The sequence below is a fragment of the Cervus elaphus genome, chromosome 15 (assembly GCF_910594005.1).
Source record: "Cervus elaphus chromosome 15, mCerEla1.1, whole genome shotgun sequence".
Taxonomy (NCBI): Eukaryota; Metazoa; Chordata; class Mammalia; order Artiodactyla; family Cervidae; genus Cervus; species Cervus elaphus.
The window spans coordinates 19,340,010-19,365,590 of record NC_057829.1 but is presented as its reverse complement, the minus strand read 5'-3'; the positions used below and the strand labels follow the sequence as shown (position 1 = coordinate 19,365,590).

Here is a 25,581-nt window from a genome sequence, read left to right as displayed (position 1 = left end):
ATGAGAAACGCTGGGCTGGAAGAAGCACAAGCTGGAATCAAGATTGCTGGGAGAAATATCAATAACCTCAGATATGCAGATGACACCACCCTTACGGCAGAAAGCAAAGAAGAACTAAAGAGCCTCTTGATGAACGTGAAAGAGGAGAGTGAAAAAGTTGGCTTAAAGCTCAACATTCAGAAAACATCAGATCATGGCATCCGGTCCCGTCACTTCATGGCAAATAGCTGGGGCAACAGTGGAAACAGTGGCAGACTTTATTTTTTGGGGCTCCAAAATCACTGCAGATGGTGACTGCAGCCATGAAATTAAAAGACACTTACTCCTGGAAGAAAAGCTATGACCAACCTAGACAGCATATTAAAAAGCAGACACGTTACTTGCCAACAAAGGTCTGTCTAGTCAAGGCTCCGGTTTTTCCAGTGGTCATGTATGTATGTGAGAGCTGAACTGTAAAGAAAGCTGAGCGCTGAAGAATTGATGCTTTTGAACTGTGGTGTTGGAGAAAACTCTTGAGAGTCTCTTGGACTGCAAGGAGATGCAACCAGTGCATCCTAAAGAAAATCAGTCCTGAATATTCATTGGAGGGACTGATGGTGAAGCTGATGCTCCAATACTTTGACCACCTGGTGTGAAGAACTGACTTATTTGAAAAGACCCTGATGCTGGGAAAGATTGAAGGCGGGAGGAGAAGGGGACGGCAGAGGATAGATGGTTGATGGTGTCACCGACTCAATGGACATGAGTTTGCTTAAACTCTGGAGTTGGTGACAGACAGGGAAGCTTGGCATGCTGCAATCAATGGGATAGCAACAAGTCGCAAAGAGTGACTGAACTGAATTGAGTAATACATCTAAGTACACGTATATAAAATTTATAAATTTTAGGGAATTTTGGCTCTTCCTATGGAAACAAAAGTTTCCATCTATTAAAATATCAGAATGTGGTGGTAGAACAAGGCCAACTTTGACTGAGATCCCAACTCTGCTGTTTAATGTCTGAAATATTAGGCAAAGTGTGTAACCACTTAACAGTCTTTCATTTTTCATCTTTAGAATTAGCTGTATAGTACCTGTTTCATCATAGTATTGTTATTGTCTGTAAGATACATATAAGAAAAAAGTTTGTACCCTATAAAAATTTTTGTGACAAAGTAAATATGGTAGTTCAGAAAATAAATAGGTCTGGTTGGGTAAATCTGGTTCATGATGCATAACATTTACCTTCAAGAAGCCCATTCAAAGTAATTATTTTTTAAACCCTGAGCACAAAATAGATGTCATTCACACACCTTACAACCTTTCCAGTGGTCACATAATTGGCAGTGGTCAACCTAATTGGTGAATTTCCTACATTCTCCAGGTTTTCTCTTTATTTCCAGCCAAAATCTCTCTCATGTGATATATTATTTCAGTCATACTTAACCACCGTAGCTGCCTTATGCCTTTGTCTTTCTGTCATGTCTACCTTTTAAAAATTTCTTATTTTGGAGTAGTAGTTTTATTTTCTCCACTTTTATTCCAATGAAAATGTGCTGTCCATTATCGGTAGCCACTGGTCACATGTGGCTATTTAAATTAAATGAAGCAAATGTAAATTTATTTATTTTTAAAATTTTAATTTATTTATTTATTGGCTGCTCCATGTGGACTCTTAGTTCCCTGACCAGGGATCGCACCCATGGCCTCAGCATTGGGAGCATGAAGTCTTAACCACTGGACTGCTAGGGAAATGTCAAGCAAAAGTAAATTTAATACTCATTTCCTCTGTCATGCTAGCCACATTTCAAGTGTTCAGATCGCCACATGGAGGACAGTGCAGGTATATAACATTTATATCAGTGCAGAAATTTCTGCTCGAAAGCCTTTCCATGAATGTTTAACATGAAAGGAGAAAATTATACCAATGTATTCTGGTGTCATTGTGTTGTCTCCAGCCTCAGCTGAGCTTCTGGTACCAATTGGCAGCCTTTTCTATGCCCCCTTTGAGCTTCGTTTCCTAATGCAGTTATTCCAAGGTGTCACTACTCTACTCAACTTCTTCCTTTTTCCCTTAGAAGATGACCGTGCTCCTGCGGCACAGAGGAATTTGAGGTTATAAGCAGGAACCCCCTTAACTTCCTGTCCTTATACCTATTTATGTACCTTTGCTTACCTCCTTTTCTCTTATCTCAAGAGATGTGTCCCTTTGTTCCATGACTAATTCAAGTTTACAAATACTTTGGGGACATCTGCTATGTCGTAGGCACATTTCCAGGTACTTAAGGTATATCCGGAAAAGGAAATGGCAACCCACTCCAGTACTCTTGCCTGGAAAATTCATGGACGGAGGAGCCTGGTGGGCTACAGTCCATGGGGCCACAAAGAGTCTGATACAACTGAGCGACCTCATTTTCTACTTTCTTTTCTAAGGTATAGCCGTGAACAAAAACTAAAAATAATTTCCCTTCCTTCAGGGAGCTTAACCTAGTCAGCAGACAGACAGCAAACAAAGTAACTATTTGAGTATATTAGAAGACATAAATGCTATGGAGAAATATAAAACCTGGTAAGAAGTGTTAGCTGGAACAGCAAAAATAAAAAGGCCCTAAAATGAAAGCATTCCAAGAACGTCAAGAAAGAACTATCTGGAGGTTAGTAGAGAATGTGATCTTCCCTCTTGCTCAGTCAGTAAAGAATCCATCTGCAATGCAGGAATTTGCCTGCAGTGGAGGAGACCAGGGTTCTATTCCTGAGTCCAGAAGATCCCCTGGAGAAGGAAATGGCAACCCACTCCAGTATTCTTGCCTGGAAAATCCCATGGACAGAGGAGCCTGGTGGGCTGCAGTCCACGGGGTTGCAAGAGTCAGACACCACTTAGTGAGTAAACCACCACTACCAGAGGATGAAGTAAGAAAGATAATAAAAGTAGATTTAAGTGGGGCTTTGGGGGTGCTTTTATAAAGACTTTATTTTTTGTTCTGATTAAAATTGGAGTAGAAACCTTGAGAAGATTTTTGTTTAGAACACAAAAGTAGAATAGTAAGGTGGATTCCCATGTACCTGTCTTCCAGGTGTAACAGTTACTAATTCATGGCCAGTATCGTTTGTGTTACTGCTCCTTATGTATAATCCCATGTATTAGTATTCATCACCAAATGTTTCTCTTTATGTGTGTCTGTACATAAATAAATTTAAAAGTGTCTATGTAATTAATTCTAAGTATTTACATTAGTTATATTCTAAAAAGTTGCAAGTTCTCAACTACATTAGAAATGATAGAATTAGAATGTCACATGTTTATTCATTTGCTTTGTTGTACATTGTGTGGCTTACCACCTTCAAAGTACTGACATTACCAACAGTATAATTACTGAAAGCAGTCTAAATTTTTTGTTGCAGTTCTTTTTATCTTTAGGATCCATTCCACTAGGGATATACTCATTTAATTTTCCGTGTGTATTATTGTCTTGAAATTTTTCCTCTCTATGCCTTGTGTTTTAAAAGGCATATATCCCTGTCCTTGTGCTCTGAAATCCATCTTCACACATACATTGTGTTCATTTACCTTATCTTAAACCTATTCCTCTTTTTCTTCTCATTATATAAGTAAATTCAGTTATCTGCATCCTAATATAAAGGTTCTCTGATCACACCCATTCTTAACTCCTATAGCTACATAGCTGGACTTAAAATCTTCTTATATTTAAAATCTTATATTTTCTAACCTCCCAGTAGCATCTCCAGTTATTGCAGCCTGACTTCTAGTTCCATTTCCACAAAACTAATGTTGCTGTTAAGATCGCTAATAATCTCTTAATAAAAAATAGTTTATTTCAGTCCTCATTCCTCTCCTACTGGACCTTTGCATTTAGCACTGTGAATCACTGTCTTGTATATACTTTTATTAACTGCTTTAAAGATTTCTGTAGTTTTAATGTTGGGTCATTTTCCACAGTCTTGCTTTTTGGTGTCTTCTCCTTTCACTACTTAATCTCAGCAGTGTCATATTTCCAGTTGCTTTCACTATCGTTTAAAAACTCTTATCTTCTGAGTCTGTACCTCTAGTCCAGACCTCCTTGCTACACTGTCAGTCATTTAACATTTATTTTTTTAGGTTCTTCTAAGTGTCCAGCATTGTTTAAACATAAGTTCCTGTCCCTTTGGAGCTTAAATTCTAGAAAGGGCACAGTAGAAAATAATAATAAGTTAAGTAGTACAGTGTGATAGCTTAATTATTGCCACAATAAAAGAAGTAAAGCAAAGTTAAGAGCTATTGAGAATGGAGAAGGGGGAGGCAGGCTGGAGTATTGTGGTCACGGTGGATGCCATTGAGAAGGTGAAACCTGCATTTGCTGCTGCCTACTACAGTGTTAGAGTTTCAGCACTCAAACCTTGTCTTTCCTAATCATTTTGTATCCTGGCTAATGGCGTAACAGTATCTACTCCATTTTGTCACTCAAATCAACATCTGAGAATGTTTTAGGTTCCTCTCTCGCCCTTACTTATTGGCTCCAAAAATTGCTGATTCTGCTTTAACATTGTATTTGTCCACAACATCCTCCTCATCTCTATTGTAAAGCATCCATCCTCATTTGGCTGGACTTTTATGGAGCTCTCTAAACAGGATCCTTCAGTCTTCCTGCTCGCTTACGTCATTCTCATTCAATCCATCTCATTGTACTTTCTCCATGTGGGCCATACTGCTGCATCTGTGTCTGTGTCTGCACATGCCTTTCACATGTCCTAAGAGCTCTTCTTTTCTGCTCTACCATATCCTGATAGGTGCCATTGTGTTTTTGAAGTTTCAACTCAAGAATCTAGATATTCATGCTTTTCTCAAGTCCCAACTCAAATGCCTCCTTTTCTGTGGTATCTTTCCTGATATGTACCTAACAGGACTGTCTTTCCCCGCCATCTTTGTCCCAGCTCTGTTATATGTAAAACCGTTTAATCTGTTTTGCAGTGATGTGTCTATTAGTCTCTGTTCCTGCAGTCTGTAATATCATTCTAGAGGCTGTAAGATTCACAGGGGCAGAAATTTGGTATTCAGAAACCTTGTTGAATGAAATTATTTCTAATATGTTTTACTCACTCTCCAGCACTTAGTGTTTCAAACATAATTCAAACAAATTATCTAATCTGATTTCCTCTACCATAGCATATGAAATATCAAAAACAAAGTTTTAAAAAGTATGATGGTAGATTGGGAGCTTGATAGCACAAAAGGTCACAGGAGAAACTAAAACGTAGTTACAACTCAAATTTTGTCTTTCTAGAACAGTTTGGTGTAGAAGCAACAGTACTTTATATCAGTCGATGTTAGACTATATCATAACAGTAATCAATCATGATAATTACATTATTGAAAAGCTAAAATTTTATTTAGTATGTTATTAAATGAAGGAACTCTAGAAATATTTTCAGAATGAGTGGGATTTTGATAAATTTTCTTAATTCTGTAATGTTTAAAAAGTGCCCTTCTTTTTATAATCATTTAACATGCCTCACTCATTTTACGTTCTCTTTTTTCCTGATAAGATTTTCTAAGTACATTAAACTTACCCTTTCAGAATAGCAAAACCAGTGACCTGGTAATTGTGATAAAGTACAGTTATGCATACTACCTTGCTTAGCAGTCCTAGGTAATTAAGATGTTCTTTTATTATGAGACTTTGGAGTTGTAATTTTAACTCCCTCCTTTTTTCTGAATAACTTGACACATTTGTCATGTATTTGTATTTGCAATTTGCATAGACTTAATGAGGAAACATACTTAACTTGGGGTCATATGATAAAAGTCTAATTAAGTCACTTGGCAGGTCCAACAAGACTGTCAAGTTACAGGACTTGTTGATTATTTCATTTTGGACTAGATATACTGTTATATTCATCTTATCTAAGAGAATTATTATATAATCTTAAATTTATAGGTTTGTCATTTCCATAGCAGTATATTGGAAATAGTGAAAATCAGCCCTGGAACATGTGTGGTATGGTGTTAATTTCTAGCTTTTCTCTAGTGCGGAAGCGGGAGCTGCTCTAGCTGTGGTGCGGTGGCTTCTCTTGTTGAAGCGCACAGGCTGGAGAAGTTGCTGCACGGGAGTTCATTCGCTGCGGTTCCCAGGCGCCATGGAGCAGTCTCCTTGGTGGCGGTGCGCAGGCTTAGTTGCCCCAAGGCACGTGGGATGTTCCCAGACCAGGGATCCAGTCCCTGTCTCCTGCACTGGCAGGTGAATTCTTTTATCACTGAGCCACCAGAGAAGCCCCGCGTTTTATATTTTAAAAATAAGTGTTCCCTTTGTGTGATCAGAATAGTCATTGACTAGGAATTACTTTTAGTGGATTACTTTCCAAAAAATTATACAAGCATATAAGTTTATTTCCTCCTTACATTGAGCTCCCTCTCTCCCTCTTCACAAGACAGAGTGAGACTGCCATCGGTGGAGGGCTCATCAAGAGGAAGAGAGTTGCTTTTTTTTGTTTTATTTTCTTAAACTTAGCCTGTTCTGAAAGAATATTTTCAGTTACTATTTTGGAAAACATTAAACAGTTCCCAGGCCTTCCTGAGTTTGTTCAGTTGTAAGTTTGAGGAAACTGCAGTTAGTAAATTGTGGTTGGCAGATGCTGTAAGCAGGTGACTCAATAGGTTGAACTCAGGATGACTCAACTGTGTAAAAACCATGCTGATAAATAACTTGAAAGAAAAATTGCCTTCCAGACTTTTGAACTGCCATAAAAAGTTCAAAACTATTATAAAAGGTACCACAAAGAATATTAACATGTGGTTTAGAAGGAAACACATTTTCCTTCAAGTGGTTTTAAAAGTTTTACTTAATTGTTCTGATTTTTGCTCTGTGGTAATTCTGAGAGGAGAGGACACTTAGCAAGTTGTAGTTGAAAATGCAGAAATATTATAAGTCTTAATAAAGTTTACTCAAGAGAATACTTTGTAAAAGTCAGCTTCATTCAGTTTGGAGATTAGCAGAGAAACCCAAATAGTAGTTGTTTTAAATTAATTACAATAATAAAATATATAATTATTTTATTATTAATTATGTTAATTTACTATAATCTAGTTAGCTTTTTCTTTGATATAACTTAACAAATAAAAATAAAGCAAGTAGGTGCTTTGTTAAGAATTGATGCAATAGGGGACTTCCCTGATGGTCCAGTGGCTAAGACTCCAGACACCCAATGGAGGGGACCCAGGTTTGATCCCTAGACAGGGACCTAGATATCAAATGCTGCAACTAAGACCCAGCACAGCCAAATAAATACATTTTAAACAAAAACCCCTAAGAATTGATGTAATAGGACATGTATATTAATATAGTATATCCTATTCCAAAATCCCATCTGAGATCTGATAAGTTTTTTATACCTGATAAATGAGAGTTTATTGTTTTTGATAACTATTCCAAATTTTGGAATACTATATTCCCATGAACTGACTTTAGCACACATCATTTTCTGTATATAACAAAATAATTTGGTTAATTGAATTTCTTTTTACTTCTGTCATCATGACACTAATATCATAAGGAAGATACTGAAAACCGAGCAGAGAGTATTCAGATTCTTTATTCTGCCAGTTCATGGTTTGGACAATGGATTTGTGGAAAGGGCTTTGACATTATGCAGACTCTTGCTAATGTGCCTTCCAGCCATGTGATTTGGGGTACATTACTTATTACTTGAATTTGTTTCATCTGTAAAATGGAGAGAATAATATCAGACTAGCAAGGAATTTGTTAGGATTAAATAATGTTAATATTTGTGAAGTATTAATCTCATCTGTCAGTCAAAATTTAAGATTTTTTTAAAATTGTTTATACTGTTAAGTGAATATGCTTATTAAATAGATACTTTTTAAAGGCTGAGAAAAAATTCATCCCATTAATCATATATAGTCAATTTAGGATATGCTGCTACTGCTGCTAAGTCGCTTCAGTCATATCCAACTCTGTGTGACCTCATAGACGGCAGCCCACCAGGCTCCTCCGTCCCTGGGATTCTCCAGGCAGGAATACTACAGTGGGTTGCCATTTCCTTCTCCAATGCATGCAAGCATGCTAAGTCACTTCAGTCGTGTCCAACTCTGTGCAACCCTATGGACAAGAGCCCACCAGGCTCCTCTGTCCATGGATTCTCTAGGCAAGAATACTGGAGTGGGTTGCCATTTCCTCCTCCTAATTTAAGATATATTTATGCTATATTGAAACTAGAGGACACCACTCATCTGAATTAACCAAAATCAACCAGGGATTATGAAATTATATATAGACAGGACTTAATTATCTATTGTTTTAATTATATACAAAGTTAAAATATGATTGTCTTTAAATATTATGTGGCGAAGTTTTTAATCTTTTTTTCTGTCATTAGCTTCCTTCTGTGTCACTCAGTTTGAGTTTATAATCATTTTACTGGCTGTTTTATTCTCTTATATGAGTATATGATCAACTGAAAAACAAAAACCTTTTTTCTGTTTTAAAACACATAGACCCTCCATATACATGCATTAATTTGATTTGTTATTCATTTATTTCCTTAGAGTACTCAAAAGTTAAATGTTGGGTAGAAGAGTATGTAGTTGAAGATACTAAAACTATGGAGAACCTTATGTTGTACAGTGATGAAAATTTTGAGAAATAGCATGGGAGTAGATTGTTCAAAGCTTACGCAAATTTTTTGAGAGTACTAGCACATAAAATAATAATCATGTAAAAATAGTAGACTTTAAAATGACAAATTTCTAATAAAGTTAGGCATATACGGTACTTTAAGGGTAAGAGGAAGTTTGCTTGATATTAAGAATGTGTAAGGAAGACTTGAGATTGCTGGATTATGGAGTCGAAAGCAGAATAAAAGAAGATACAGTTCAGTTCAGTTACTCAGTTGTGTCCGACTCTTCATGACCCAATGGACTGCAGCACTCTAGGCTTCCCTGTCCATCACCAACATCACCTAGAGCTTGCTCAAACTTATGTCCATGGAGTCTGTGATGCCATCCAACCATCTCATCCTCTATCATCCCCTTCTCCTCCCGCCTTCAATCTTTCCCAGCATCAGGGTCTTTTCCAGTGAGTCAGTTCTCCGCATCAGGTGGCCAAAGTATTGGAGTTTCAGCATCAGTCCTTGAAATGAAAATTCAGGACTGATGTCCTTTTGGGTAGACTGGTTAGATCTCCTTGCAGCCCAAGGGACTCTCAAAAGAGTCTTCTCCAACACCACACAGTTCAAAAGCATCAGTTCTTCAGCAGTCAGCTTTCTTTACAGTCCAACTCTCACATCCATACATGACTACTACTGGAAAAACCATAGCTTTGACTATGGTTTGTTGGCAAAGTAATATCTCTGCTTTTAAATATGCTGTCTAGGTTGGTATAGCTTTTCTCCCAAGAAGTAAGCATCTTTTAATTTCGTGGCCACAGTCACCATCTGCAGTGATTTGGGAGCCCAAAAAAATAAAATCTGTCACTGTTTCCATTGTTGTCCCATCTATTTGCCATGAAGTGATGGGACCAGATGCCATGATCTTAGTTTTCTGAATGTTGCGTTTTAAGCCAGATTTTTCCCTCTCCTCTTTCACTTTCATCAAGAGCCCCTTTAGTTCTTCTTCGCTTTCTGCCATAAAGGTGGTGTCATCTCCATATCTGAGGTTATTGATATTTCTCCCAGCAATCTTGATTCCAGCTTGTGCTTCCTCCAGCCTGGCATTTCGCATGATGTACTCTACATATAAGTTAAATAAGCAGGGTGACAACATATAGCCTTGACGTACTCCTTTCCCGATTTGGAGCCAGTCTGTTGTTTCATGTCCACTTCTAACTGTTGTTTCCTGACCTGCTACAGATTTCTCAGGAAGCAGGTCAGGTGATCTGGTATTCCCATCTCTTTAAGAATTTTCCACAGTTTGTGGTGATCCACACCGTCGAGGGCTTTGGCGTAGTCAGTAAAGCAGAAGTAAATATTTTTCTGGAACTCTTTTGCTTTTTCGATGATCCGGAGGATGTTGGCAATTTGATACCTGGTTCCTCTGCCTTTTCTAAATTCAGCTTGAACATCTGGAAGTTCATAGTTCATGTACTGTTGAAGCCTGGCTTGGAGAATTTTGAGCATTACTTTGCTAGCCTGTGAGATGAGTGCAATTGTGCAGTAGTTTGAGCATTCTTTGGGATTGCCTTTCTTAGAGATTGGAATGAAAACTGACCTTTTCCAGTCCTGTGGCTACTGCTGAGTTTTCCAAATTTGCTGGCATATTGAGTGCAGCACTTCCACAGCATCATCTTTTAGGATTTGAAATAGCTCAACTCAAGGAATGAACATTACTTCTTTGTTATATTGACTTCATTAACCTATTTTCCCGCAAATTCTTGTGAGCTGAAATGAATTGCAGAAACATTCGTTATTTCAGGTAGGATGTGTACTCCAGCTGCTTTTCAGAAAACGTTGTTTTCTCTCCCATGAGTGGTGTCATACATTTTTTACATTTTCTAATCTGATTGACAGAAAAACTGGAATACATTTAAATTTGGTAATTCTTGAATGATGGTGAGAGAACTTTTTTTTCTTCCAGAGGTTTTGTATAGTGTGTATAAGTAATGTGCCCAGTACTCTTGACTCTAAAATATTGATGTGTGATTTATATGCAGGGAATCAGATAGATCCTAACTATTAACAATTTAAATTTTGCCTAAAACTTAAACTTTTTAACAGTGATTAAGAATCTGGAAATTTTTAGATTTTATCATATAATATGTTGTGAAGAAGTCACCAAAATTGGCAATATAAGGCTTAGAATTATGTTAGAAAGATTTTGGGCTTCCCTTGTGGTTCAGCTGGTAAAGAATCCACCTGCAATGTGTGAGACCTGGATTTATTTCCTGGGTTGGGAAGATCCCCTGCAGAGGGAGAGGCTACCCACTCCAGTATTGTGGCTTAGAGAACTCCATGGACTGTGTATGTAGCGTCCGTGGGGTCACGAAGAGTCAGGCATTTTAGAAACAACATATCACTCACCTTATGTAATAGAAAATATCAGGTAAAGTATTTGAAATATGTTGGTCATTTTTCCCAGTAGTATTTTGAGACAATTTTGTGACAGGGTGTGGTGATATGTTTTCTTCCTCTTAACCCTAATAGCTTTCTTTTCAGAGTTGTCACATGGTCAGCCCTTGGAGGAAGTAGAGAAGCAAAGAAATTAAGATTTCTTTGTCTCCCTGTTTGGATCTTCCTCTCCCCTGTTTTTTGTTTGTTTGTTTGTTTGTTTTGAATGAATATCTGTTTTCCTTAGGAGACAGTATAAATGAGATTATATTAAATTATCTTATGGAGAAAACACTCATTTTTCAGTCTTAAGATATATGAACCATAGGGTAAATTTTGGAAAATTTCTGCTTTTTCAATATATGTTCCTATTTTTACCCTACTCTGGAGTCCAGAGAAGTGCATAGTACTGACCTCTGTATATAATTCTCATTGACCCAAAGAATTGAATCTTATCTTTCAAAACGGATAACATTTCTACACTGAAATCAAGTACATTATTATTTTCAGAGAGCTAAACATGGTGCAGGAATGTACCCAGGAAATTGTTTTACTTGTGAAAGCCTTTAAAAAATGACTTATCTTAAAATAGTCTTTCTTTAATAATGAAAAGATTTTGGTATTTGTTTTTCTATGCATATGAATATGCAGACATTTATGGAAACAGTTTGCAGTCTATTTGCCATTGAACTGCATTGCCTTGATGAGAAGTTTTTAATTTTGGTTTATGTGTTCTTTTAAATCATGGGTAGGCAAAGTGACCGCAGGTCAAATCAAACCTCCTTCCTGTTTTTTATAAGGCCTTTCACATTTTTAAATAGTTGGAAAAAATACTCAAAAGAATGTCACAACACTGATCAATCTGTGAAATTCTGATTTCATATAATGCCAGTAAATAAACCTTGTTGAAATGCAGCCATGCCCATTCAGTTATATATTGTTTATGGTATTCTTTGGCTGCTTTGGGCCCTATAGTAGCAGAGTTGAGTCATTGAGACAGGGATGGTATAATCTGCAAAGTGTAATGTATTTACTCTTGGCCCTTTAGGGGAAAAGTTCGCCAACTCTTTGTTTAGATCAGGAAAATATATGTAAGCCCTCAGTGGTAGCTGCATTTAATTAAATTGCAGATGGTTAGACAGTTGTGCTTTTTGAAGACCTCTGTAGTAACTCTCAGACTTAATAGGTTTCCAATTTCAGTAGAGCCTTATTAACAAATTGGGTTCTTTTATAAGTTATACAGGAACGGGCAATAATAGCAGTTGATGTCACTCTTGACCTATATGGACCTATCATTCATGTTATTCACTGTTGGCTAGCAACCTCAGGGATCTAAGGACAGGCATTTGTAGTTTTGCTGAAGCATGAATTTAAATTATGACTGTGGCAAAGTGATGTTGCAAAGCATGTTCAATCACCCAATCTGACATTCAAGATACAGTTTCTTTTATGATTACTCTTATAAAATACAGTCAAGTATGATTTTTATAGGGGAATTTATGTAATATAATTGGATTTAAGATGTCATCACAAAGGTCAAGGACTTTATTGCAGGAGGAAAAAAATTCTGTTACTAAGGAACACTCAGTATAAGTTTGAAAGCAGGCCTTAGGTCATTCTCCATCGAAAATTGTCCAAAGGGAGAGAAGTTGGTCCAATTTTATATTTCTTATTTTTCAGTTTGTAGATATGGTGTATCACAGTGATTGATTTGCAGATATTGAGAAGTCCTTGCATCCCTGGGATGAATCCCAGTAGATCAATGGTGTATGAGCTTTTTAATGTATTGTTGGATACAATTTGCCAGTATTTTGTTGAGGATTTTTGCATCTATGTTCATCAGTGATATTGGCCTGTAGTTTTCTTTTTTGTGTGATATCTTTCTCTGGTTTTGGTATCAGGGCAATGGGAGCCTCATAAAATGAGGAAGTTTTCCTTCCTCTGCAATTTTTTGGAAGAGTTTCAGAAGGATAGGTGTTAACTCTTCTCTAAATGTTTGATAAAAATTTGCTAGTGAAGCTATCAGGTCCTGGACTTTTGTTTCTTGGGAGGACTTTTGTTTATTGGGAGATTTTTAATCACAGTTTCAATTTCAGTGCTTGTGATTGGTGTGTTTATATTTTCTGTTTCTTCCGGGTTCAGTCTTGGGAGACTATACTTTTCTGAGAATTTGTCCCTATATTTCTTGTATCCTAAAGTGAAAGTCATCAGTTAAGACTTTAGAGCAAATCTCTTAAAATTGTTAAGCCAGTCAACTCGGTCATATTGATAGAAACTAACGACTGGTATACTGTTACCTATTTCATGCCTCTGCTGGCTCTTCGGTAAGTATTTAAATCTAGAGGATGTGTAACATAAAGAAAATATTTGTTGAAATAGTAAGGAGCACTGTTATGGTATGACAGACTATTTCTTTATTATCTTAGAAAATGTGTTATATATACTTTAAGCACTGTCATGTTATTGCTGTTTTTAAACCTAGTCAGGCATATATGAATATTTTAGTGCTATGATCTTAGTTTTCACATTAGTAAAATTTTTATTGTTTCCCTTTGAACTGGGATGAAGTAGAGAATTGCACAAAAATTAGTTTAATGCAGTAGTCTTACTGTCAGAGTACAGATTCCAACCTGATTTTAGCTTTTATATTTTGAGGAATGGTGCTTTTTAATTTCATCATATTCTTCTGTATTCATGAGGAATACATCTGTGTTTCGATAATCTCATAGTAATTGAGGGTAATGTTTACCCAAAAATACAGCATTTGAGAATTTGTAGATCATGATTATGTCACATTGCCAAAGTGATTGTCTTCTCTTTCTTTTATCCTTTTTTGTTATAAGATGGCATGAATTTAACATCCTAAGTCTTTTCTGTTTGATGAGTGTTAGACTGTTTCTATATGCAGAAATTCACATGGCCAATATAAGGTTGTATAGAAAGATAACTTCCACCTAATGTTGAATTCTTTGCTTTTGACCCATCTGACTTAAGATATTATCTTTCACCTCTTCCATAAAATGAAAGAAATATGTCAGATTTTGAATGGCAGTGACAGTAAATAGACGATTATTTTTGCCTTTTCGTTAACACTAGTTCATGAGAAAGCAGAATAAGTGAAGAGGCTGGGGTTTAGAGTCAGAACTACATTCAAGCGCTAGCTCTCTCCGTCACATCCTGACTATAACCATGGACCTCTCTGTGTATAATACGTGAAGGGGTATAATAATCTCAGCTCTACAAAAATTCATAGGTTTGGAAAGCATCCATAGTATCTGCCATAGTAAATGCACAATCTTGTTAGCTATTTTTCTTTTTTATTAATTATGTTAAGATGTCACTAATACTCGATTAAAGCTAACCTCTGTCTTTTCAAAAGGAGGAAAGTAACAGCACACAACTGAGCAATAAATATAGTCTAGAACTTCACTTAAGGCATTGTTTAGAACTTTCCCATATTTTCTATATAAATTTCTAGTACAGCAGATCTTGCTGCACTGATTTTCTTTTTTCCCATTAGTCATTTGCTGGAGGTTGTAACTTGTGTAATTAATACATTGGATGGAGTTTATGGAGAATATTCACAGAGAGTGCTATTCCTTCACTGTCTGGGGAGAGGAGATTAATGAATACGTATTATTGTAGTTATATAATATGAAATTGTTGAGGGGGGTAATTGCAGTTAATGAAAAGCTCAAGGCACAGCTGAATTTGTTAGTTGCATTCTGTCAAAGATAGTGAATATTTATTAGTAATTTATGATTACTATGCCCTTCTCTGTGAGTCTGCATTATCGCCTTGTATCTCATTTTTTCTTTTTACACTTTCACAACATTATGTCAATAAATGGGGGGAGAAACTTCATTTGGCAACCTGCTAAAACTTAACAAGATTTGATCTTTTATTCTTTTGTGAGCCTCTTTAAAATGGTAATGATGATTACAGTTCTACAGAAATACCTCTTTCTGGGGTGGGGGAAGATTTCAGTTTCTCACTCTTGGCATCAAGACTGACTGCCTCTCATCGTCATTATTTATTGAGCATTTACAGTGCACTAAGCACAAGAGAGAACATACAGGAAACACTGTCCCTGCTCGGAAGGAGCTTACATTCAGTTCAGTCCAGTCACTCAGTCGTGTCCAACTCTTTGCCCCATGGGCTGCAGCACGCCAGGCTTCCCTGTCCATCACCAGCTCCTGGACCTTGCTCAGACTCCTATCGTGTTGGTGATGCCATCCAACCATCTCATCCTCTATTGTCCCCTTCTCCTCCTGCCTTCAATCTTTCCCAGGGCGGGGTGTTTTCCAGTGAGTGAGTTCTTCACATCAGGTGGTGAGCTTTGGGTATAATCTAGCCCCATTATTATTTAAAGAGAGGAAGGGAAAGGATTTCAAAGGCAAAGACAATGACAGACCATTCAGGATAGGTAGGGTACGTAGGGAGGTGAACATCTCATCAACTCTGGAGAGAGTTGCTGCAGTGAATAGGAGAAGGGAAAATAGTCTGTGGGATGCAAGTAAAGGAAGCAGGGTGTCCTTAGGCATTGAATGGACTCGGAGAGATCATGTGGCCTTTTCTCCAGATACATTCCCATCAAGTGGGAATGGTTGGTGACAAGACAGAAGGCTAAAAAAAAGGTAATCATGTGCATCTGAGGATCAAAACTGAAACCAGGCTTATAAGAATTTTAAGAACAATAAAAATGTCTCTAACTTATAAAGCACTATATGTAGAGCAAGATTTCAGCAACAATATGACTGTCATAGTCAGGCGTTGTATTGGGGTAATTTTCATGGGTTTTAATTTCATAATTAACTCATAAATATGTAAATGGAATGTCAGTACCTGGTTAAATTAGAATGAATGTGTTAAGACTGTTTTCTGAAAATTTTTAAAATTATTATAAAAACATACTCGTTAATATGAAGAGAGATATTAGTAACCCCACTTAAAACGATGAGGAAATTGATACATAGAAACTTGAACTTATATAAGGTTATTTGAGTAAGTAGACTGATACTATCAATTTTTTTTTTTTTTACTATCAACTTTTAATAGTACACTTTGTTTTCCCTAGAAATGAATGGGTCATTATTAAGATGATAACTGCTGTCTAATGATTTTGGAAACATAGCTCTTTTTTTCAGTCTGTTGAATTGGGGGGAAAAAAAAGGTTTAGTCACTAAGTTGTGTCCGATGCTTTTGCAACCCCATGGACTGTAGCCCACCAGGCTCCTCTGTACAAGGGATTTGCCAGGCAAGAATACTGCAGTGAGTTGCTATTTCCTTTTCCAGGGGATCCAACCTGAGTTTTCTGCATTGTCAGGTGGATTCTTTACAGCTGAGCCACCAGGGAAGCCTAACCTGTTGAATAAATAAAACATAAATAAATACTGAGCAAAACTTACATGTCAGTAGTTTTAATTATAAAAATTTCTGTATAGGAAACTGATTTTATAAATCCTGCCTGTACTTGTCTACAAAGTATTGGCAGTGCTGCTTTAATAGCAGTTTATACTGTTCCCCTCCCCAAAATATAAAGGCTTGGCAGCAGTACACTAAAAGTAAATTTCATATAAGTCAGCTGTGATACCCATGTAATTGTGTGAATTTTCTGTGTGCTCAACGTCTTCATGCTAGTTAAGTGTCTAGAATAAGAGTAAGAAGAACAATCATGATAAAGATAGGCGTTGAAACTAGAGCAGACTTCAAGCTGTGGAAACATAAAACCATAACTCAACGTTTGAAGGACCATCATGTAGGAAAATGATTAGGCTTGTGTTTGACTCCAAGGAGTTAAGTTTGGATCTGTGTATGGAAGATAAAGTGAGAAATAACTTGGTATCTGTCGAAACTGTCTGGAAATGGTAATTGTTTTCCTTGGGAAACAGAAAGTTTCCTGTGTTTTGTCTGTCATGGACTTCACTGTCACCTCGGGTGCATCAAGAGGGTTAGAGTCTAAACTCCCCATGGTATTTTCTGTTACTCAAGTAATGAGATTCACTCAATGTGCAGTGTATTATTAAAGTGGAATGGAGAAAAGGGAGTGTTAGGAAGTTTCTTTACAGAAAGGAAGACAGGTCATGGTCTGGGCTTCCCCAGTTGCCCCTATGACAGATTTTACCTACTTTTTTGTGTATCATCTTTCCACTCCAGTATTTGCTTCTGCTGTGAAGCAACATTTTTGTATATTTTCCAAGGAGAGCATAGGTGATAAGTTTAAAAGTCTATTAGTTTTGTTTGTTGGTGTTCACTAGGTATAAACAAAGTATCAGTGTTTACCACAATATTATTCCAGAAATGCAGAGTGGTCCTTAAAGCAGTGATGAAGTAAGAAGAAAATTGCTTTATTTGGATAAACTTTAAAGAATGAAATATGACCTGCTTGATTAGGGATTCTTTGTACTCTTCAGCCCTTTTTTGGCATTTCCAAATTGCCAAATTATTTTTATTCACCAGATAAAAGTTTCTTCTTGTAGCTCCTTTCTGTTCGCTGGTTTCCATGATCTGCTAGTCCACTTTTAAAAGGGCCGCCAAATTGACAGTGCTGCTTTGTTGTTCTTCCCAGCTCTACTCTAGGGCTCCTGCCGCTGATCTCAAATGCAGGAGCAGCAGAGGTGCTTTGAGAGAGAACAGAATGTCAAAGAGTCCATCGGGGGACCAACAGATTGTGGGAAACCATGTGACTGTGTGATTCACATCTCCAAGGAGAGAGAACCGGTTGTTTCTGTGTCTAGATCCACCCTGTTATGAGGATAATATCATCAATAACGTAATTTAAATTGCCTGGATGCTTTGACACTGGCTTGAAAAAATAAAACTTTTATCAGTGAAATTACTGGTCAGATGAGTTTGAGTAGAACTGACTTTGATGGTGTTTAAATCAGGACAGTGGCTTGTCTTGTCAAATAATGACTTATTTAAAACTAATGTTTTAGGCTTGAAAAAATAAAACTTTTATCAGTGAAGTTACTGGTCAGATGAGTTTGAGTAGAACTGAGTTTGATGGTGTTTAAATCAAGACAGTGGCTTGTCTTGTCAAACAATGACTTGTTTAAAACTAATGTTTTAGGTATAGTGGGGAGAGGACAGCTCATCTATGTATGTATGTATTGCTCCCCAAATATTCAACTTGATTTGTTTGCTACCAACGTTACATGACCTGAAGCTATTTGGTTTGTATATTGCTTCTAACAGTGAAACCCTTAAAAAGGTGACTTATATAAGGCTTGCAGTTAGAGAACACATCAGTAGATTTCAGGTTTTTCCTTAATACGTTCTTGTCAAAGATCAAATCTTACCATGGATTTATTTCTTAGGCTCTGTTGTTATGTTATTGCTAATGAACTATAACTTACGAATTTGCATTTTTGCATACATTTAGATAAAGGAATTTTCTTCAGTCCTTAGAACATATAGGAAGGAAGGTTGGTAACATTAATGTTAGGACAGCGTAACCATGGACCTTTCTCTTAATCTGTAATTCTAGGACGACATAGACAGCCTAAACCCAGTTCTCAGGGACAACCCGCAACTTCAGGAAGAAGTGAAAGTCTGGGTAAAGGAACAAAAGGTTCAGGAGATTTTTATGCAAGGTAACTGTTTTGAGTTATGCGTTAATATTTTTGTTTTTTGAACTGGGCAATTTCTCGTTTGCTTTTGGTTGTTTAGTTACATACAGTATAAATAGAAGACCCAGTCTAATATTTTCAATTATATACAGGCCACAAAGTAATAGCAAAATCAGAATAATTTCAATAGGAACATGATAACTTCACTAGTTTACTAATTTGAGCTAAATGCCTGGAATAAAATTACGACCACACAGGTGTTTTGTTGATAGGAAAATTTCCATATTACAGAATGCTTTAGGTGTGTCCTTCCTGGAGAAGGAAGCATTGTTTTCTGTGGAGAGTTGCCCAAAGCCACAGTTGATTTCCTTTGAAGAATGCTGTTGATATCTGATAAAAGTGGCTTATTTCAGTTTGCCTTCCTCAGCAATGACCACAATACTAGTCTTAGTTTTGTTTCCTTTTTTTAGTAAGATATAAGCTTGTCTTCAGTTGAGATTTTATGATTCTAAATGATTTCTTTTCCTGTCAGTAAAACCATGTATTAAAAACATAAGCTTTTTGTGAAATTGAACTGAAACTGGACCAATACGACATGCAGTATCAATATTTGGTTGAATGTTTTTAAAAGGTAATCTTGTTAAATTCCCATGTTTATCTCAGCCTCAGCTTCCATGCCATTTAATTTAAGCACTAATAGAGATAATCTCAAAAGTTGTGGCTTCCTTTCTTTGAATGTTTTTTTTAATAGCAAATCATCTACTTAACTACATTCTTGTTAGGCTAAATATTTTTAAAAATTTTAATATGGAGGATGTGAAACATATATAGAAATAGGCACATAAAAGTTCACTGAAATATTCTCTCAGCCCCAACGACTGTAAAATGAAATCTTGATAGATTCTGCCCCATCTGTTATTTATTACCATCAATTTTAAGACATTGCTGTCTTCTGTTTTTAAACAGACACCATACTATTATTATGCTGAAAATTAATAGTTCCTCAAATAATGATTACTCGGGTTCACGTTTTCATTTGCCTCATAAATGTCTTCATTGATTTTTCACAGACTTGATTTTTACTTTTTACTTATTTTTAATCTGGGACCCAAAAAATGTCCACAAATTGACTGGTTGATATGACCTCTTTTTTTTTCTTCCTTTCTTTCTTTGCACTTTATTGAAGACACCAGGCTACTATTTTTTTAAGTAACCCTTTTTCCTTGTCATATTCTTAGAGATGAAATGATTCAGGCAGTAGTCCATTCCATCCTAAACAGAATTATTTGAGGCTGACTCCAGATTGCATTTGGTGGTAGAACAAGACCGTTAAGGTAGTGTCCTGATGGGAGTTGAAAATTGGTGTATTTGGAGTTTTTCTGTAAGCTTTTACAATATTCCATTCAGAAAAACTAATTTGGAGTCTATTTCTTCCATAGTTAGAAATTCTAAGGCTATAGTTTGTATAACTGATTATAGGTATGAATATGTTTTAATTTACAAGTAATATGGAATACTTTCTACAGACCTGTTAGTTTGATATATTTAGACTGTTGCTGGCATAGTTTTTTAAAAACTGGAAAACATTAAACCATTCATTGATGTGCTAAATGTCTTAACTCTAGAAGAAAAGGCATCAACCTAGGAATCGGAAAAATAAATTCAGTCCTAGCTCTTTCACTTAAAAATTTATTTAACCTATCAACCTCACTTTCTTAATGTTTATAAACAGGAAAATACCTCAGAGTTGGAGAAGATTAAATGAGCATTTGTAAATTGTGAAAGCATTTTGTAAATTGTTAATGTATAATACTATCATTAATAAAATGTACTAGTTTCCATCCCTCACAATTCTTCTTAAACTTTCAAATATTTGATACATTTTAGTACCTGTGAATTGAAGACATTTTTTTATCTCTATTCTGTTGACATATTTAAATATATACAGATATATGCATATATCTTTTATTATGTAATCATTGCCTATTTTCTGAAAGATACTTATATATACATATAGATATTGTTGTCTTACAACGTGAATTTAATCCAAAAGTACACCATTATGGCATTTTACTGTCATATTTATAAATTCAGTTAACAGTTTCTGCATGTTTTAAGACTTTGGCAGGTTTTCCAAACTGTTGCAGGAATCAAAATTTGTAATTGCTTATGGTAAAAGTTTTAGCAACTAAAAGGCTCATACATCAAGTTCCACATTACCTTTTCATTTCATCCATGAAGTCGTGTATGATGTGTGTGTGGTTTTTTGTTTTTTTTAAGGTCCTTATTCCTTGAATGGATACAGAGTGAGAGTATATAGACAAGACTCTGCCACCCAGTGGTTTACTGGCATAATTACTCATCATGATCTCTTCACTCGCACCATGATCGTTATGAATGATCAGGTAAATAATCCAGTTTTGGAAAAGAAACTGTTTGCAATTCACATACTCCATTCCCCCCCACGCCGGTGGATCAACAGATTGATACTATTTTCCATCTCTAGGTTTTTTGCAGTCATATAATCCTAAGAAGTTCACATTTATATGATGTTACATAGAGTTCACTTGAAGTTACAACAAGATAGTGATGCCAAACTTATTTCAGCACTGAGAAAATCAGTCCCTGAAATGGAGGCGTCAGACTCTCTTAATTGTTCAGTCTTTTTTTTTGTTTATCCTTAAGTCAGGTAAAACTTTCTTAAAGTCTTAGCTTTTCTGTCTCTCCAGTAATAAAAGATATTTCCCAAATGGTTTCTTTTCACAAATGAAAACTTAAATGTACTCTAAAGTTCTTTTTACATTCAATTTCAGAGTTGTTTTACTCCTCTTAAGTTTTATAGTGAATATGGAGAATGTTATGGATATGAATTTCATAGGAGTTTTAAGCAACAGTCTGAAATTAAATTCTTAATTTCAAGTCTTTTAAAGCTGTACTATATTTACCCCCCAGAAAATAGATATTTGCATATTCCTGCTTGAATGGGTTGTGGAGGGTATCTGAATAAATAATAACTCCCTCTATAAACAATGCAGATGCTTTGGTTAAAATTTTCATCAAAATGCTAAATGTATAATTTATTTCCTTAAAAGCTAACAAAGTTTGACCTCACTGAAGCACAAAATTGCCTTCAGTTTTTAAAACAGTTCTTTCTCTAACCTGATTTTTCAAGATTACTATTCATTTATACAGTTTTTGTCCTTTTCTGCTTCCCATGCTCTATTTTCTCTTTTGGCCACTCTGTGCAGCTTGCAGGATCTAGTTCTCCGACCAGGGGTTGAACCCAGGCTAGCAGTAAAAGCAAGGAGTCCTAACCATTGACGTACCAGGGAATTCCCATCATGCTTTACCTTCCTGTTTTATTTTACAGCTGTTTTCTGAAAATTACTTTTTATTTTTGAAATACATATTATGACTTGGCAATATATTCTTGAATAACTCTAATCCTTGTTTTTCTAGGTATACCTGCAATAGATGTGTTTGCTTTTTAAGTTTTGGTTAGAACATGAAGCAGTTACCTTCATAACATTTGGGAGATAATTTTATCTTTAATGATTAAAGATGATTTATTGTAGTCTGACTGTGTCTTACAAATTAGGTATCTCAAACTGATTTCTAAACATCTTTACTCAGTAAAGAAACTGTACCTATCATTATATTGGCTAGCTGATTGGATTTAATTTTGTTCTTGTTTTGTGTCATGGATTAGGTACTAGAACCACAGAATGTCGATCCTTCTATGGTTCAAATGACCTTTCTAGATGATGTTGTTCACTCTTTGTTAAAAGGTGAAAATATTGGCATTACATCACGGCGAAGGTCTCGTGCCAGTCAAAATAGCAACACTGTTCACGTATGTATGTTGTTAGTGATGGATAATTGTAAAATATTTTCCCTTAAATTACTTAGGAACAGGTAGTAAATAGTCATTATCAATTATTTTTAGGGTCATTATACACGTGCCCAAGCAAATAGTCCCAGACCAGCAATGAACTCCCAAACTGCTGTACCAAAACAGAATTCACACCAGCAACAAAGAAATATTCGTCCAAATAAGAGGAAGGGCTCAGATAGCAGTATACCAGATGAAGAGAAGATGAAGGAGGAAAAATATGATTATATAGCACGAGGAGGTAGGACCCACCAACTTTTAAGGGCATGGGAAAAGATAAAACAAAAATTCATTTAAAATATGCTTATTTAATATTGATATGAAAGGTAAAACTGTTCTTTTTTTTTTAATCTCCTAGAAAATCCTAAAGGTAAAAAACAGGTGATGAACAAAAGAAGGAAAGCTGAGGAGGATGAAAAGAAACTAAATATGAAAAGACTGCGAACTGATAATGTTTCAGACTTTTCTGAGAGTAGTGACTCAGAAAATTCAAATAAGAGAATAATAAGTAATTCCTCAGAGCAGAAGCCAGAGAATGAGTTGAAAAATAAAAACACTTCAAAGATAAACGGAGAAGAAGGAAAATCTCAGAATAATGAGAAGGCAGGAGAAGAGACACTAATAGATAGCCAGCATCCCTGGGATCAAATACAGGAAGATGAAAAACATGAAGAAACAGAGAAACAGAAGTCTGTTGACTTTCAGCGTCAAGAAAAGATGATTATCCATTCATCAGAACAGGCCACACTTTCTGATCATAATTCTAGTGATTTACTTCTTCAGGAACATAATACAGAGAAGACACACACAGTGGAATTATTACCAAAGGAGAAGTTTGTATCCAGACCGCCCACTCCAAAATGTGTTATTGATATTACAAATGACACTAACACAGAAAAGGTGGCTCAGGAGACCTCAAGTAGTACCTTTGGCCTTCAAACACTTCAGAAAATGGATCCTAGTGTTAGTGATTCAAAACATTCAGTGGCAAATACAAAATACTTGGAAACAGGAAACCAAGATTCTGACCAGAACTGGGTCAGTGATGTAGTTAAAGTAGATTTAACCCAATCAAATGTAAGGAATGCTTCTTCAGGAAATGAAAACTTGAGTATGGAAAAAGAGAAAAATCAGTATGTCTCTTACTTACCTTCTCTAAGTGCCGTTTCTGTCACGGAAGATAAGCTGCATAAGCGAAGTCCACCCCCAGAAACTATAAAATCTAAACTTAATATTTCCGTAGATGCTCACAAGACAAAATCCAATCCCTCACCTGAAGTTGTTAAGCCTAAAGTCAACCATTCCCCTGATTCTGTAAAGTCTAAAGCCACTTATGCAAACAGCCAAGCTGCTGGTGAAAGAAGACCAGCAAATAAGATAGAACATGAGTTATCAAGATGCAGTTTTCACCCGGTTCCTACTAGAGGCAGTACATTAGAAACTACAAAAAGCCCTCTAATAATTGATAAAAATGAACATTTTACAGTTTACAGAGATCCTGCACTTATTGGGTCAGATACAGGAGCTAACCACATTTCACCTTTCTTAGGCCAGCATCCTTTTCCTCTTCATTCTTCATCCCATAGAACATGTTTAAATCCAGGTACCCATCATCCTGCCTTAACTCCTGCACCCCACTTACTGGCTGGGTCATCCAGTCAAACTCCATTACCTACCATTAATACTCATCCTCTGACTAGTGGTCCACACCATTCTGTTCATCACCCTCATTTACTTCCTGCTGTGTTACCCGGAGTGCCTACTGCCTCCTTACTTGGTGGCCACCCACGACTAGAGACTGCTCATGCCAGCAGCTTGAGCCACTTAGCATTAGCACACCAGCAGCAGCAACAGTTGTTACAGCACCAGTCACCTCATCTTCTCGGACAAGCCCATCCATCTGCTTCATATAATCAGCTTGGACTTTATCCAATTATTTGGCAATATCCAAATGGAACACATGCATACTCAGGACTTGGTCTGCATTCTAAGTGGGTTCACCCAGAAAATGCGGTTAATGCTGAACCTTCTTTAAGGAGGGTAAGTTAAGCTGTGGTTTACCATATGTCTCATTTTTATTAATCAACATATATATAGGTGCTTTTTTCAGTATCCCATTAATTGTTTTTAGATTTCTTACTACAAAAATGTGCTAGAATTTTATATACATATACTTTTACTTATTTATGGCTGTGCTGGCTCTTCGTTGCTTCATGGACTTTTGTGGAGAGCAGGGGCTACTTCGTAGTTGTGGTGTGCAGGCTTCTCATTCCAGTGGCTTCTCTTGTTGTGAAGCACAGGCTTTAAGGGTGCTCAGGCTTCAGTAGTTGTGGCTCCCAGACTTTACAGCGCAGGCTCAATAGTTGTGGTGAAAATAAAAGTCACTCAGTCTTGTCCAACTATTCAGTCCATGGAATTCGCCAGGCCAGAATACTGGAGTGGGTAGCCTTTCCCTTCTCCAGGGGATCTTCCCCACCTAGAGATTGAACCCAGGTCTCCCACATTGCAGGCTGATTCTTTACCAGCTGAGCCACCAGGGAAGCCCAGTAGTTGTGGCGCATGGGCTTAATTGCTCCTTAGCAGGTGGGGTCTTCCTGGACCAGGGATCAAACCCCTGTCTCCTGCATTGGCAGGTGAATTCTTTACCACTGAGTCATCAGAGAAACCCATGCTAGAATTTTTTAAACAATTATTTTTGTAATGGTTATGGAAGTTTTGATGCTTAGTAACTTTGGAACTGTAAAGCTGAAATCTCAGAAAATCCTGTTTTGTTTTGTTTTTTTTTTTTAAGCCAATTGAAAGAAGTAAACTTAAAGTGTTGCTAAAATTCCTATTATGAAAAATGAGTGTCTTCATAATTAATTATGGTATATACCCATAGTCATTTTTGCTCAGGTAAATTCCTCGAAGTGAAACTTCTGGATATAAAATTTATATAAAATTATAACACTTTTGCTATGTATAACCAAGTAATTCTTAAAAGAAAAATTGTTATATTTCCCAGCTGATATGTCACTGATGTATACTACAAGCTATGCCTAAGCCCCTTGTTCTCTTAAGGCCACTAATGTTGGAGATTCCTGATATT

General features: G+C 36.4%; 1 protein-coding gene across 9 annotated transcripts in view; it reads left to right on the top strand.

Moving 5' to 3' along the window:
* JMJD1C (jumonji domain containing 1C) overlaps window positions 1–25,581 on the top strand; it is a 302,277-nt gene that overhangs the window by 236,983 nt on the left and 39,713 nt on the right. For 5 of the 9 annotated variants that reach the window (XM_043927017.1, XM_043927016.1, XM_043927020.1 and 2 more), the window contains 5 exons: window positions 18,520–18,625; window positions 20,882–21,006; window positions 22,311–22,454; window positions 22,548–22,734; window positions 22,852–24,533. In XM_043927017.1, the coding sequence (XP_043782952.1) occupies window positions 18,619–18,625; window positions 20,882–21,006; window positions 22,311–22,454; window positions 22,548–22,734; window positions 22,852–24,533 (2,145 nt within the window). In that variant the 5' untranslated portion in view covers window positions 18,520–18,618. Of the gene's footprint in view, window positions 1–17,776; window positions 17,803–18,519; window positions 18,626–20,881; window positions 21,007–22,310; window positions 22,455–22,547; window positions 22,735–22,851; window positions 24,534–25,581 lie in introns of those variants that run through there. The other 4 variants (XM_043927022.1, XM_043927023.1, XM_043927021.1 and 1 more) reach the window with 3 other exon arrangements.